The sequence below is a fragment of the Eschrichtius robustus genome, chromosome 14, assembly GCF_028021215.1.
Source record: "Eschrichtius robustus isolate mEscRob2 chromosome 14, mEscRob2.pri, whole genome shotgun sequence".
Lineage (NCBI taxonomy): Eukaryota > Metazoa > Chordata > Mammalia > Artiodactyla > Eschrichtiidae > Eschrichtius > Eschrichtius robustus.
The window spans coordinates 31717501-31732834 of record NC_090837.1 but is presented as its reverse complement, the minus strand read 5'-3'; the positions used below and the strand labels follow the sequence as shown (position 1 = coordinate 31732834).

At 44.7% G+C, this 15334-nt stretch overlaps 1 protein-coding gene across 1 annotated transcript in view; it reads left to right on the top strand.

Moving 5' to 3' along the window:
- PTPRM (protein tyrosine phosphatase receptor type M) overlaps window positions 1-15334 on the top strand; it is a 756425-nt gene that overhangs the window by 671383 nt on the left and 69708 nt on the right. Inside the window, exon 20 of the mRNA XM_068563694.1 lies at window positions 1325-1361. Within this exon, the coding sequence (XP_068419795.1) occupies window positions 1325-1361 (37 nt within the window). The remainder of the gene's footprint in view (window positions 1-1324; window positions 1362-15334) is intronic.

The window sequence follows — 15334 nt, the reverse complement described above, 5'->3', positions numbered from 1 at the left end:
AGATCATCAGGGGAGTGGGGTAGACAGAGGAGAGTCCAGACACAGGGCATCCCAGCATCACCACCAGGGAGAGGAGGAGGGGACGAAGGAAGGAGGAGGAGGAGCCGCGGCCAGGCAGGAAGAAAGCCAGAGCGTCACATCCGGAAGCCAATGAAGAAGGCATTGCGGGGGTTCGGTTGTGTTCATGCTGCTGGCAGGTCAAGCAGGGGAGGCCTGGGGACTGCCACTGTGCTCAGCATCAGAGGTCTCCATGGACCGTGCCAGCTGCTGCAGTTTAACCAATGAGCCCCCATCTCCCAGCACCTTGCAGACTGGCGCGTACGGTGATGAGTCCAACCAGGTCTTGCTTCGTGGAGCTTACCAGCTGGCAGGAAGTGACTGATCATCTGAATAACCCTACTTAATATCTGTCATGACTCTATGTCAGACACCTGCAGCAGGCCAGTTGTACAAAAGAATGTGTTTGCTTTGGTTGTTCCCTCTTGTAGACTTGCTTTTAAGAGCAAAAAGATCTAACAGATATGCATCTAAGTGGTCTGAGAAATTGGTATTTCCTCTCCAAGTATCTTTATTCTCTTTCTCAGCTGGCTTTGGGCATAGTATTTTGGGTCATCTCAGGGGACAGAAAGGGGAAGTATTAAGGTCCGTGGTGATATTATATGTTACCTGTGTGTCATTTTCTCTAAATTGGCTTTATCTTTCCCAGATATTGATCCTGTGATGTCCCTTGTTTCCTTCTTGCTTTGGTCCCAGTTTTCATCTTTCCCCCTTCTTGTAAGGCCATGATAAAAGGAAGGGGTCTTGCAGAACTTCTACCTCTTTAAATTCCTGGTCCTTGCTACAGCATCATATCTTGGTATTAGCAGTGTTTAAAAATGATGTTTAGTATTACTGTTGATATAACTGCCTATATTGATGTAACAGATTATGCGTTAAAGCTTTGTCACATTGCCAATAACATCCCAAACACAGATGAAATCCCCTTGCACATTCCTAGCCGGTTTACACTCTAATCAGAGTCATGGTCATGTTATTTCAGAAAATCCATAAGTTGTTGGTGTTTTTTGCTCATCCATCATCTCGTAGCCTGTGTGTGATTAAGTTACTCACCCACTCCCCGCCGTGCAGGCATCAGAACTGTTATATTTGATGCACCTTGGCTTATTAAGAGGTGCTCAGTGGTCCCAGGTCTGGTCATGTAACTTTCAAATGATGCAGCTATTGGTATTTGTAGGTGCATTCATTTTGGCAAACTTAGCATGTGACTTCTGTGCTGCTTATTGATTTTTCAGTTTGTCAAATATTCTTTCTCATTTATTTTTAGGGCTATCATCGACCCAATCATTATATTGCTACGCAAGGTAAGTTGATTCCAGCTTTGATGTCTTTCTTTGGTTGTTTGCCCGCTCTGTCATTTCATACCCAGCCCACCCTCCCTAGGAGCTCTGTTGCACAGTGCTGCAGCCCCGATGATTGCAGTGCTAGCCGTCAACACATGCACCCTGGTTTCCCATCAGAGGTCCTGGTGATGTAATCATACAGTTAGAACTTCATGTTGAGATCATTAGAAGAAATGCGTTCATCAGTTAATTATTGAATTAACTCTGTCTACCTTAGCAATTAATCTGACATTTGCAAAAATTGATATATAGATATTCGTTGAATAAATAGGTACTGAATAAAGACCTGGGCTGGTCACTGCTGGGAATGCAAGCCGAATCCAGCAAGCACCCCTCTCACATTGGTGTGGGTCAGTGGGGAGGACATTTGCACATGCAGTATCACTTAAAACCTTGTGTGCAAGGTACAGATAACAGGTTAGGGAAACTCGGACAAGAAAGAGGTGGCTTTTGGGTGGGATGATTCAAAAACAGCCTTGTGGCAGAGGTGAGCTTGCGGGGAGAAAACATCTAATTGAGAGAGACATCACGAGCAAAGATCTGAAAGCAACGAGTCAGTGCTCCCGGGTAGAAAGCAGTTGGTGGCTCACTTTGGCTAAAGGAAACAGAAAGAAAGTCAGAGGAACGTGTTGGGGAAGTTCATGGCGTGGTTTTGTTCTTTCTTAATTTATTTTATTCAAGTATAGTTGTTTACAATGTTGTGTTAATTTCTGCTATTGAATCACAAAGCGATTCAATTGTACATATATATACACGGCGTGGTTTTTAGACCCCACCAACGATGGGGCGGGTCATCTGTAGAGGGTGAGGGTCGTGGGAGATCTGAGGATTTCAGGAAGAGGCATTGTCAGGGTTGAGTTGGTGAGTCAATACAAGGTGAACCAAAGAAGTGCTGGGAAGCAGAGAGGACCTGCTAGGGTTGAAGAGTTAGGGATGAATAGAGAGTACATTCTCTCCCTTTTATTATTTTATCATCATTTCTGGTAATGCATCATATCCCAGAAACAAGAGCAGGGAAATCAAAAGGATGCAACCTGCCAACATTTAGGGTTTGGCCGGGGGTTGCCCAAGAGAAAGTCAAGGAGCAAGGGAATCAAGGATGACAAGAAATCATGGTTGGAAAAGTCTCAGCTTGGAGGCGGGGAGGTCAGAGGTGTCCAGTGCGCCACGAGGAGAAGGTAGGCGCTAAAGGATTGAGGCCAAGTTCAGTGAATGAGTCACGAGGTAGAAGAGGCGGTCGTAGCCAGAGACCAGAATCCCAACACTTAGAGCAGCAGCAGCCGGTAGAACTTCCTGCATTGGTGGAAATCTTCTCTGTCTGTGCCATCCAGTATGGTAGCCGCTAGTCATTCGTGGCCACTGATACTCAAAACGTGTGCACTGCGAATGAGGAACTGAATTTGAAGTTTTAATGGTGACTTAAAGAGCTACATTTGGCTTTTCCCCACTGGTGGTGTTGGGCACCAGAGCTCTGGGGTGGACAAACTCTAGGTGTAGCCGAAATGGAGCCTTACCCTCAATCCCCACGGCCACGGCAAAAACCTGGTGGCACCACTCGTATAGTCCACAGTCTTATGTCACCACTTATAGATTCTACACCCGGGTCCAGTGTGTTTCCTTCCCTGGAATGACGTCAGTAAGGTCTCCTTCCAAGGTCGCCTTGCAGTCAGAAGAAACACCGCACGGGCAGTGTCCAGTGTGAGCCTGGCACAAGGCAGGCCCTCGTTAGGAGGTGCTAAGGGCTTCAGAGAGCAAGTGCCCAGCTTGTCTCACATCTAGACAGAACGAGGACGTGTTTCCGGACCTCTGAGTCCAACCCTGGGAGCTTCCAAACCGAACTAACCAATGGCTGTGGAGGAACCATCGCTCGTGCTTCACGTCGATCCGCAAGGCTTTCAGAATGCCCCCAAGTCAGGGTCATAACAGCTCTGATTTAATACATCTGATGATTATTTGAAATTTGCAGTTTTTACAAATTTACATGAAAATTTTATTGCAAAATATACAAAACGCTTCTGAGTTCTTGATTAGCAGCCCACGTTTTCATAGAAAGTATAAGCAAAAAATTAAATCTGATTCAAATTTTCAGTTTTCACTGTAGATTCATGTGACTGAATAGGCAGCAGAAGTAGAGATTGAAACCCCCAAAGCCCTACATGGGTCTCCTCCCTTCGTTCATTCTGTCTGCCCCTCTGTCCCTGAGGGAGGTCACGATACTTAATTGCTTAGCAGTCGTCCTTGGCAGCCTTCAACCTCTCAAGTATTAATGAGCAGATATACTTGTAGGCAGCTGAGAAATAGCAAATGTAATGTTTGTAGGAGACCACCACGGTGCCTTTAGCAGAGAAGGGTACCCCGCTGTGCACAGAGCGTGGCCCTTTCCTCGGTGCTGGGTGGGCTGCAGATTGGACTTCACCACCAGGCAGTTCTTACATCGCTATTATTGGTGCAGCAGGAGGGGGGAGAAGTGAGCAGATTTTTTATCTAATATTCAGTCCAGACAGTACCCATCGTGTTATGAGTAATACCTTCAGACCGTGATGTGCAGATTAATAAGTCAGAATGTGTTTTCTAGTGTGTGCCACAAGCGCAGTGTAAGTGGTGGCCTCGGGTTGCCGGTAATAAAGATTTCTGCTCGTCTGCAGTAATTGACCTGGACAAGATATATAGAACATGCTCGTGGGTAGCTTTCATTAAAAAAACAAAAACCACAAACAAGCTGATTCTCAAAGTCCAGCAAAAAGGGTGACGAAGACTAACAGGCAGACGCAATTTTTGAATCCCTCCTTGCTCTTTTTTTTTTCCTCTCTGTTTTGCACTGAGTCTTTAAAATCAGTTCACAGCAGGAACCCCTGAAACTACATGAATGGTCCATTTTCCTGACAACTGGTTTTATCCCCAAGAGTTGGAAACACATAGATTTCTAGCAAGTCCCTTCAATACAGAGGGCATGTCATGAATTCATCCCTTCAGCCTCTCCCCCTCCCTCAACTTTATTGATTTTTTCCACCAGTAACTGGCTTTGACCTTTAATGATAATGGTAATGTTTCTGCAAATTGAAGGGACCGCATTCAAGCCAGATCGGTGGCTTTTTGAGTGTGTTCTTCCCGTCTCCCCACCCTTTAATTGTTTTCCATCTGGCAGCTAGTATATTGATGACCCGGTATGCCCTTCATCACATCTGCCTGGCCAGCCATTAATACAATTATAACACTCAGGACTTACGACTTGGCGTGCCAGGGGTCAGAGGAGAGGAACTCACGTCTGTGACTGCTTTTCCACACTCAGAGCCGGGGCAGAGCTGGGATTTCAAAAGCTGGTTCACGGAGAGAGGCAGTACACAGGTGGGTAGGGTCACCCAGAACCGATCATAATCAATCACAAGATTCCCCATGGAGACCACCACACGGGCCATGAGCTGGAGGAAGCTGCACACATCAGAACCGGTCCTCCAAGACGATTTGGGAGAATGCCTGCCAGCCACGTGGTGCGAGAACGAGAAGCGTTCTCTTCATTGTTGTTTAGGTTTATTTTTCAAACTGACTTCAAGGGTCCTGCTTCAGAGAACTCAGGAAAGACAGTGCGAGGCAGTTGTGGAAGAAATGGCTGTAAGTCTGGGATGGACATGCCTATCCAGCGCCCCATCCCCTCTGCCTCACTTCCAAGCTCATCTGTGGGCTGGAGATGCACAGAAAGATGGGGGGATCCTACCCAGAGGATAGGAAATCCGGGGGGGCACATCGCAGTCACGGGGTAGGGCACCCGCGCTTGGCCGGGTTTCAGAGGAGCCGGAGTGGGGTGGATAGAGCGGGAGGCGGGTCTTCATCCAGAGGATGGGCCGAGTGGGAGGACACCCGAGGTCCAGGAGGAGCACGGCCCCTGGCAGTGGGCAGGAGGGAGACCGCCTGAGGGGGAAGGGTCTTCATCCACGGCATCTTGGGTCTTCTGGGTTGCTTCTTGAAATGGATTGTCTCTCAGGACAAATTCACACAGACACACAGTTTTACACGGAAGTTCAGGCATTCTCCAACTTACTAAAATCCAGCCTGAAAGATCTATACCCCCTAGATTAAGACCCCTGAATTAGAGGGGTTAAGAACAAAGAACTGACAGGTAAAGTGAGGACATGATTAAAAGGCTTTGAATAAGGAGCGTTATTTAATGAAAGGCAGGGAGGGAAAAAGGAAGGCTGTTTCTACGCCATGTGGTGGTGAAAACAGTGCTTTAAGAAGATTAATTAGTGTGGAAATATCCTGGAGAGAAAAACCTGCAAACAAAGATAACGGGGAGTAACCACAAGAAAACTTGGGATAGAAATGAATGACTCAGACAACAGGAATGGCAGGGGGCAGTTGTAGTTTTTATTTTACTCAACAATCCAGGTTGCATACAACTAAAGTATGTTTTCTAATATTAAATATGTTCTGGTGTCAAAACTGTTGATTTTTAAGTGTGATTCCTTCTCATTTAAGAAAAAAATGATAGATACATTTTCTGTATTCGTACTTTGGGTTTATATAGTACTTTCCTTTCTGAAACTTGGCATTTTTCTTTGTCCATCATTCAGTAAATATTAAGTGCCTTTTATGTACTAGGCTTTGTGCTGTAACTAATTTAATGTATTTTCTGTCCTCTGACCATTTAAGATATTACTCGTCTCATTTCATAAATAGATTTGAGGCCCATGGGGAGAACTAACACGTAGCTGAGTGCCTGTGCCTTGCATGAGGGCTCTGCAAGCATCTCTCTAGTGTCTGGTGGGGCAGGATAATGTACGATCCCCACCTTGCACTGCGTGCTGCCGCTTCTGTGGGCCTCACGAAGCTCACCCCCCAAAATCACGTGGTGGATCTTTTACAAAATGAGTCTAGGATCCAACCTCTTCCTCCTAAGTTGTGGTGCATCTCAAAAAGCAAATTTTCTATGATACGTTCATACCTGAAAAGACTTCTTAATTAAAATTGTCTTAAATGTCCTGAAATATGACACTGAGCGTTTGGAGTCACCTTGTTCCCAGCTGGGCATCTGGGCATCTGTTTGGAAGACACCCTGGCCCAGGGCTTAGCCGATCCAAGGAGTTAATGCTGATGGTAACAAAGAGACTCTGCGTGGCAAGATCAAGGCCGAGCTCAGAACTCTAGTTGGGTGGCCAACCCTGTCGAGTTAGCACAATTCAGGAAAAAAGAAACGATAAAGTGGGTGTCGGGCCACCTATACTCAAGGAGAGTAAATTATATGGATTTGAACAATCGAGAATTAAAAATATGTTCATCTTTCCTGCCCAGAGACTCTGAACGCTCAGTGTCACATTTCAGGACGCCAAGTCACGCTGGCATAGACCCAGGAACCGAGAGAGACTTACTGTCCATCGGACAGAACTGCCCTCAGCCTGGCAAGGGTAGTCTGTGTCTCAGGCCAGCCCCGAGAGGAAGATGCTTCAGCAGAAGGCTGCTTCACAGCCTGGCATCCGCAGAAGGGCCACAGGGTTCATCCACCGATCCCCAAGCACCTACTCACGGCCTGGTGGAGGGCGGGCACGAAGCAGATGCCCAGTGGGCCGGCAGGAGCGCGGGAGGGAGTGAAGAGATGAGCAGACGCGTGAATGGGGAGCTGCCACGTGCCCCGCACCAACCAGGGAGCAGAATACAACATCCAGGCCAAACGGCACCTCCGCTGGCCTGACACGGTGTCTACTGAGCTGGATGGATTTTTAGCTCCAGTATCTGTGACTGTGTCTATTCTAAGTTAAGGGCTGGTCACCTCCTGTTCTCGTGAACACTTTCTCTTTCAACATGTCAGTAAATCAAGGCACTGTTTTTGGAGACTGTCCACCTTGTCGAAGTCACTTTGCTTAGCTCCACGCTGACTCTGCTCATGCATATATGGTCCCCCAACTACACCTTAGATAGTCAGTCGTATTTGTCCACAAGTATAAGCTGTTACTAATTTGGAAAAGAGAAACCTAAAGCAAATTTCCTCCAGAGACTTTGAGCTAGGGGCAGACTCTTACATGAAAATAATAAAAACGTGGGGTGTGAAGGTTTACAGTGGAAATACCTCCTGTCCTCCACTACTGCAAAACAGTTGGAACTTTGCTACAGTGACTCCATTCTGTTTACTTTTCATTTGTGTTTCTTCTGCATTTCATCCACATACCCTGTGTGGCATGAACATTGTTAGTAAGGATTTTCAGAAAGATGAATATGGGTTAAGTTTTCCCAGGCGTCTGAAGCAGTAATTACCAGTACCTAGAACAGCACACTGCTTCCCCCAGCAAGTGGAGACTTGCCAGAGGGTCAATGCAAGTTCTACACACTCTGTAAAGAGCTTTTGTCTCCTGGGTTCTGACCTCCAGGTGGAGATGAGCACTTGAAATCATTTCTCAGTAGAATTGAAAGGAAACATTTTTTTAAATCAAAAGCTAAGCCTTCAGTAAACAACTTTTGTTTTTATTCCTCCAAGCACCAGCTCTGCGCACACCTCAAGTACAAACTCTCCATTAGCTGCTATTGTTCTTCCTGGCTAAGCTATTCCCGCATTGTCAGTGGGTTGTAGGTTATGTTTGGATTCACTTATCATATCCTATGAGAGACTGATTTAAAAGTATTGCCCGGTAAACTGGAGTATGCTCTAGTTTCCAAACTTAAATAGGGAGGCTTTGAGGAAGTGTGATTTATACCTGGAGAGACAGTGACCTCTGAGGAGGTCTAGGTATTCCCGACACCCAGGGCCAAGGTCTCCATGCAGGGCCCACCCTCATCTTACTCTCCATCTGCAGGTTTCCAAGGGAAAATGAACAATTTCAAGAAAACAGCTTATCCACAAACTTCCTTTAAAACAATAGTTTTTCTTCACCAGATTAATTTCAAAAGCTACTGGCCAATTAGCCAAAAGGTCGGATCACAGACATGGCTCAGCCCTGTGGTCTTAATAAACTCGCTGATTAGAAGTGAGAACGTTTAAAGACAGCTTGCACATTAAAAGATGAAACCAAAAACAGATCACGTTAGGTACCATCCGTCAGTGTCGTCATAGACGCTATCGCGGAAACATATCCCTCAAGGAACAGAACCTAAGTTGATACAGAATAATTTGAAGACAAATGCTGTCCCACAGGTACTGGGTCCTCAACTGCCTGGAAACAAATGCTTTTTAAATCTTTCAGAGTAATTTAGAAGTGTTCCTGATTTGAAGTAGAAAAATGATAGCATCTTTTAGAGGTGGTTGAAACTTTAAAAAACCTTTTAAGTCCAACTCTCTTGTTTTGTAATTGAAACAGATGAAAAAAGCACAAATAGATTTAAGTGATTCTCATCGTGTCAATTCAAATGAGTCACGATTGCAAAAGGATTTGCGAACCGTATGGGTGAACATTCGTATTTGAATAGTGCGTACTCCGTGTTCAACTTAGGAGGAACGTCATGGGTTTCCGGCCTCCTAAGGGGCCTTGGTTAACAGTGAGGAAAACGTAGGGGGTCACATCTTTCTTCCAGGTTCCATCCTGAAAGGACAGAGCTGTGACTCACCCCCCAGGTGCTTTCTCTGGGGCTGGCCTCCCCCGGCCTTCACCCCTCATTGCAAAGCCAAGCTGTTCCTTTCAGGCATAGTTCATCGGAAATTGAACCAATATTTCTGTGCATCTACCAAGTGCCTGCTAAGTACAGGGTCGGGAATAGAGCGTGACTCAGGAATTACACAGTGTGCCATGTATGTAAGCAACCAGCTGTTACCAATCTGTGAGTTTACAGCAACGTCAGATTTGGGCAGTATTTTAGCTGTTTCTCTCTCCCAGCCCTAAACCATTGAGCAGGTGGAGAAGTGAGGCCTGATTTTGCCCTAGAACCACACTCTTCCTGCGTCTCGGGACCAGGGTCCTTTATCGCCCATCTATACGGTTTTGGACAGGTGTCTCAAGGCAGCAAACTTGAGGAAGTTTCTAGCCACTGCAAGTTCTTTTTCTCGCCTTCTCACTCAAAGGGATGCTTCTGGAGATATCCCAATGCCGTTGAAAACTTGAGATTGCCTGCACTCCGCCGTGCCTAGGGTGTCAGCTTACCTCTACTTTATTCATTTATCACATTCATTCTCTTTTTCTTAAATAAAAATGGATCCCACTTGTGTACTGAAAAAAAGCTTAATTAAAGAAGATGGTGAGTAATGCAAGCTTTTATTTCTCTGGCGGTGGCCCCTGAAGCATATGAAGGGAGGTTTTCCCCTTCACTTTGCTTCTCCTTGACAGAAGGCAGGCAGATCCTTTGGGTCACCCAACCCCTCCACTCTGAAGGCTGCCATTCTTTCTTTTCTCCTTGATGGCCTTCTCTCTGTGCCCCTCTTGAGAGCGTGAACAAGCACTCAGGATGAGTGCGCGAGGGTTCTCTTTGGAGACAGGCCTGATGGATGCTCTGTGACTCCGCCAGCAACAGGCTCTTGTAATGTGGACATCTGTCATGTTCCTCCCTCCCGAGGCTGCAAACGCTTTCTCGTCCGCCTCCTCCCAGCTCTTCGCGCGGTATCTCCATCAAGCCTGTCGCGGGGATCAGGGACCAGTGGGAATGCATCTGCATCTCTGTATCTGAGATTGGACCCTTGCCACACGCTGCCCACCACCCTGCCATTGTCTTCCATACACAAGTTCCTCTTTGGAGGCCTCGTCTTTGCCGCCACTCAAATCTGATTTATCGGCCTTTATCCTTCAGTTTCTGTGTCAAGAATAATAGCAGCCTTTGCATTCCCATTCACAGTGGCACCACTGCAAGCTGGAAATGTTTATGTAACTGCTAGGGTGGCGTGATTCTAGAGGAGGGCTGAGTATAGTCCAGAAGGAACAAAATCCAAGTAACGGTTCATTTAGGTAGATGGGGCTTCCAGAAATGCTTTGGAACATTCTAGTCCTGCCAGGAGTCACCCTGTTATTGGTTCTGTTCACAAATATTCCTTTGCTTAGGCAACATGGTCACAATCAAATCTTTGAAACCTAAAGATTTTATTTGGCCCTAAAATTGCTTCCATATACAAATATGTTTTATGTCAGTAACTAGGACAAGGCTTTTTCCCCTGCAGGAGGCAGTAGAGCAGAGTGGTTAGTTAGAGTGTAGACACTGAAGTTACACTGCTGAGGCTCAGATTCCAGCTCTGCCAGCAACCTCTCAGTAAGTATTAGCTAAAATTCTTATCATTATTCCATTGATTCCAAAAACACGTCGCTCAAAGCACATAGGTAGTCAGGCTTTAACCCAAGTATAGCGTATGCTCATGTCATTTTCATAAAAGCTAATACATTCTACACCTGTTAGTGCCTCTTCCAGGATGTACCAAAGGGAACCACTTACATTTTCACCGGCATCCTGCATCCCCCTCCAGAGTACAAAAATTATTGTCACTGTTGTTGACTTTTAAACAAACATGGGTTGCAAAGACAATAAGCTAACTCATCAACTGCAGAAAGCATATTTTCCTCAAGTTTTTGAAGTCTTGCAGACATTGACCATCTCTGAAAGCAGCAAAGAACACCAGCGTGGAGTCCTGAAGGCATCTCTGATGCCTCCTTAGAGTCAGACTACATGTAAGTGAGAACAGCTTAATTCCAAAGACCAGACAAGTCCCTTCCCAAGAGGCTTCGTCCAAACCAATTTCTGATATAAGAATCACACAAGGATGCTTTAGAGAGGAGCTTTGGAAGGCCAAGAAACCACTGGAGGAGAAAATGGGGCTGAGCAATGATCTGGGAAAGAGAATAATGATGACAGAGGAGCAGAGGGGGAAATCAGAGGGAGACAAAGGGAAAGACGTGTGCTCTTGGCCTGTTTCTGCAGCCTGTCTGTGTTGGGTGGGGCTGGACTGTTTGTGTATCAGAAATTATTTTAAGGCTTCCATGGGTGATCTTGTAGATTTTTATTTTGAAATGATTCAAAATAAATTGATTCAAATTGATTTTAACACATGTAGCTTTTGTTTAAGAAAAAAGAAAACTTCTAAAAATATTATGACAAAGTTAGTTCTCAAAGCCACTATTTTCATTTATTTTCTTGTTTTAAGGTCTTAAAATAATGGGTGAGGGAAAGGAAGAAGGTATCCAGAATACTTGGGTCATTTTGTTTTGAGTTTACTTTTTTAAAAATTGTGCTTCTTTACCTGTTTTTACCATTGACTTGAGACATAGTTAAGAGTGGTGTGGAAATGCACAAACTTGTCCTTGTAAAGGTAACTTAAGGAAAACCACAATAAAAATTATGAAGGCTATAAAAATTTACACCAGAAAAGGAATTATAATAATGACTAATCAAGATAGGATGAACTCATATTGGAACTAAGATACTAGAAAATACGAATATAAAAAATGGGAAAGTGACGATTAAATACGAAGTTTCTGGTATCTCTTAGGAAGAAAGTGGCTATTGATTAAATTTATCTTTATTAACACATTAAATAATACCTACTATATTGTTCTTTGTTGTTTTTAAGTATTTTACAATTATTTTTAGTGAATAAGATGAAAGTCAGATTATTAACCAAAAAAGAGCCAAGAGTTGAGGGGTTATGACTGATACTACAGGCAGCGGTTTCCCAAGCTGTTTTAGATTTTATATGTAGCCTGTCCATTAGTGTTTGGTTTATACCGATTTTCTCTTAATTAAATCTGACATGACCTTTTGGTGTCCAATCAGGATTTCATATGTTCTAGTAATGCACCTGGAAACTGACATCCCATGACACTAATTATCTAGAGAAAGCCATGAATGTTTGCACAGTTCATGTTGGCACCCTTTCTTATTTCAGTCTGAAAGGAGAATTTTAGGGGATGGTGTGAGTGAGGTGTAAATATCACCATGTGGATGGTGTGTCCTAGAGGAAGTGGATGCACTCACAGTGGATGCCTAGTTTTTTCAGATATAAGAGGAGCACCTTGTGAGCCAATTTAGGAGAATCGGGGTACTCAGCAAGTTCCTGCTCACCAGTCAACTATACTTCAATTTAAAAAAGGAAAAGAAGTAGAAAAGTTAAAAAAAAAATAAAAGACTCAGGCAGTGGGTAAACCTACTCCAGTGTTGAGAAGGGATTTGTCGTGTGAGAACCACGGAAATGTAGTAACCAAAAAAAAAAAAAGAAAAAACCCACTGTTTAATGTCATTAATTAAGTCATCACTTATGACCCTACTTCTTTTTTTTTTTTTAGACATCTTTATTGGAGTATAATTGCTTTACAATGGTGTGTTAGTTTCTGCTTTAAAACAAAGTGAATCAGCTATACATATACATGTATCCCCATATCTCCTCCCTCTTGCGTCTCCCTCCCACCCTCCCTATCCCACCCCTCTAGGTGGTCACAAAGCACCGAGCCGATCTCCCTGTGCTATGCGGCTGCTTCCCACTAGCTATCTGTTTTACATTTGGTAGTGTATATATGTCCATGCCACTCTCTCACTTCGTCCCAGCTTACCCTTCCCCCTCCCCGTGTCCTCAAGTCCATTCTCTACGTCTGTGTCTTTATTCCTGTCCTGCCCCTGGGTTCTTCAGAACCTTTTATTTTTTTTAGATTCCATATATATATATGTGTGTTAGCATACAGTATTTGTTTTTCTCTTTCTGACTTAACTTCACTCTGTCTGACAAATTCTAGGTCCATTCACCTCACTACAAATAAGTCAATTTCATTTCTTTTCATGGCTGAGTAATATTCCATTGTACGTATTTGCCACATCTTCTTTATCCGTTCATCTGTCGATGGACACTTAGATTGCTTCCATGTCCTGGCTATTGTAAATAGAGCTGCAATGAACATTGTGGTACACGACTCCTTTTGAAATTATGGTTTTCTCGAGGTATATGCCCAGTAGTGGGATTGCTGGGTCGTATGGTAGTTCTACTTTTAGTTTTTTAAGGAACCTCCATACTGTTCCATAGTGGCTGTATCAATTTACATTCCCACCAACAGTGCAAAAGGGTTCCTTTTCTCCACACCCTCTCCAGCATTTATTGTTTGTAGATTTTTTGATGATGGCCATTCTGACTGGTGTGAGGTGATACCTCATTGTAGTTTTGATTTGCATTTCTCTAATGATAAGTGATGTTGAGCATTCTTTCATGTGTTTTTTGGCTATCTGTATATCTTCTTCGGAGAAATGTCTATTTAGGTATGACCCTACTTCTAAACAAGGCATTATTTCATTATAGCTTCAATGCCAATCTTCTCTTGTTTTACTAAATTAAAATTAAAATTCCACTGGACTGGTCACTAAATTAAACTTCCACTGGTGGACATTCTAACCCTGTAATGCTGGACATAAAGGGTGTTTCACATGAGAGCTGTCCTTAGAAAATGCTGCCAGTTATATTTTTGAACTTAGGTTAAATAAAGTATTCCCAAGTTTTCCCCATCGCGGAACAATTTCTCAGTGTTTGCTTCTAAATCTTTAGTTGATTTTTATTGTTTCTTTCAAATGGTAATCAGGGGGGATATTCTTAACAATTCAGGAAAATAAGCACATCTCATCCTGTGCACCCAGCCGTCTCAACTTCGCTTTTCTTTTTCTGCAGCTGAAACCAAAAATTATTCATAAAAATTCCATGATTTTCACTTAAGTAGCCTCAGGGGAGAGCAAATGCACCTATCAAATAAGTGTTGTTGAGGATTATTAATTATTAATGCAGAAGCCCACTGTTTTCTGTGTCACCATTATCACTTTTGTGACATACCAGACAGATGCAGTCCGTAAAGCATGGTGGCATATTTTACCTTGTACATTTCACTACTGCAAAGATGAAAAGCTACTAAATGTAAAATTATAAACGTAAGCGTTATAGAAGCATCAGATTGAAAAAATCACTTAAAGTTTTGTAATGAGAACTTATTCAGAAACCACTGAAGGGACATCTGATGTTTGGAACGTTGAGTAACTGACTTCACAATACTTATTCTAGATTATCTCCAGCAGCAACGATAACAGTAATGGGTCAGAAATTTAGGGCGACTTTCATTTATGAGCAAGAGCTTGAAAATGAATGCGTAAATCTTAGGCCTCTCTTTTCCACATCGGTGTTTCAGCGTCAGGGGTCTTCGGTTCCGATGGAGTGAGCTGGATGCCACAGGGCCTGACCGACCAAGCCCACGCCCGGCCAGCGCCCAAAGCCAGGACTCCTAGTTTCTGCAGCTGCACTGCCCTTAGGGTCCCCGCCCCTTCCGTCTGTGCTTCTGCCGTTCGGCGTGCACCCCACACCATCCAGTCATGTCAGGTAGTTAAAGGCTGATGTGCACAGACAAGGCCCCCAGGCCTTGGGGGTCATTCTGAAATTTTCAAAGTGCACCTGGATTGATGTGGGTGGGAATTCCAGCTTCGAAGTCACTTAGCCTCCTAAGCCTGGTTCTCATCGTAGGATAGAAACATAGTTGTGATGCTGAATAAATGAGACGGTGCATGTAAAACACACCTGGCCTGAGGACTTACCCACCTGCCTCATTTAATTGTCTACCATCCTTCTCAGCCTGCTTCCCAGGTCCCCTTACTTTCCAGCCCAGAGCCCTCAGCTCCTTTGCTGACAAAGCAATGGCACTGCGCTAAAATCCTGCTCGGTTGCATCCAAAAACTGTCCTCCAAGGGCAGCCCTGTCGACCCCAGTCTGATTCAAAGGTGAGCCGATGCATCCATGACCCGCCGGCTCCTGAGCCAGCCCGGCCCAGCCCAGGCCTGAAGCCCACCTGAGCCCCTGCTCTGCACCAAGGAGCCTGGCAGTGGCGCTGTGAGGCCAGCAGGGGCCTGTCCCCCTGCCCAGCCTGCCCAGTGTGACCTTCCTGCCCCGGAGTCACCACCGGGAGCCACACGCCGCTCGCGGGCCTGGGGTTCCAGGCATCACTGCCTGGGTGTCTCCGCTGCTGGTTTCCACCGGCCTTGTGGATGCCAGGGAGCCATCCTCGGGATATAGTCATGTTTTGTAGTCT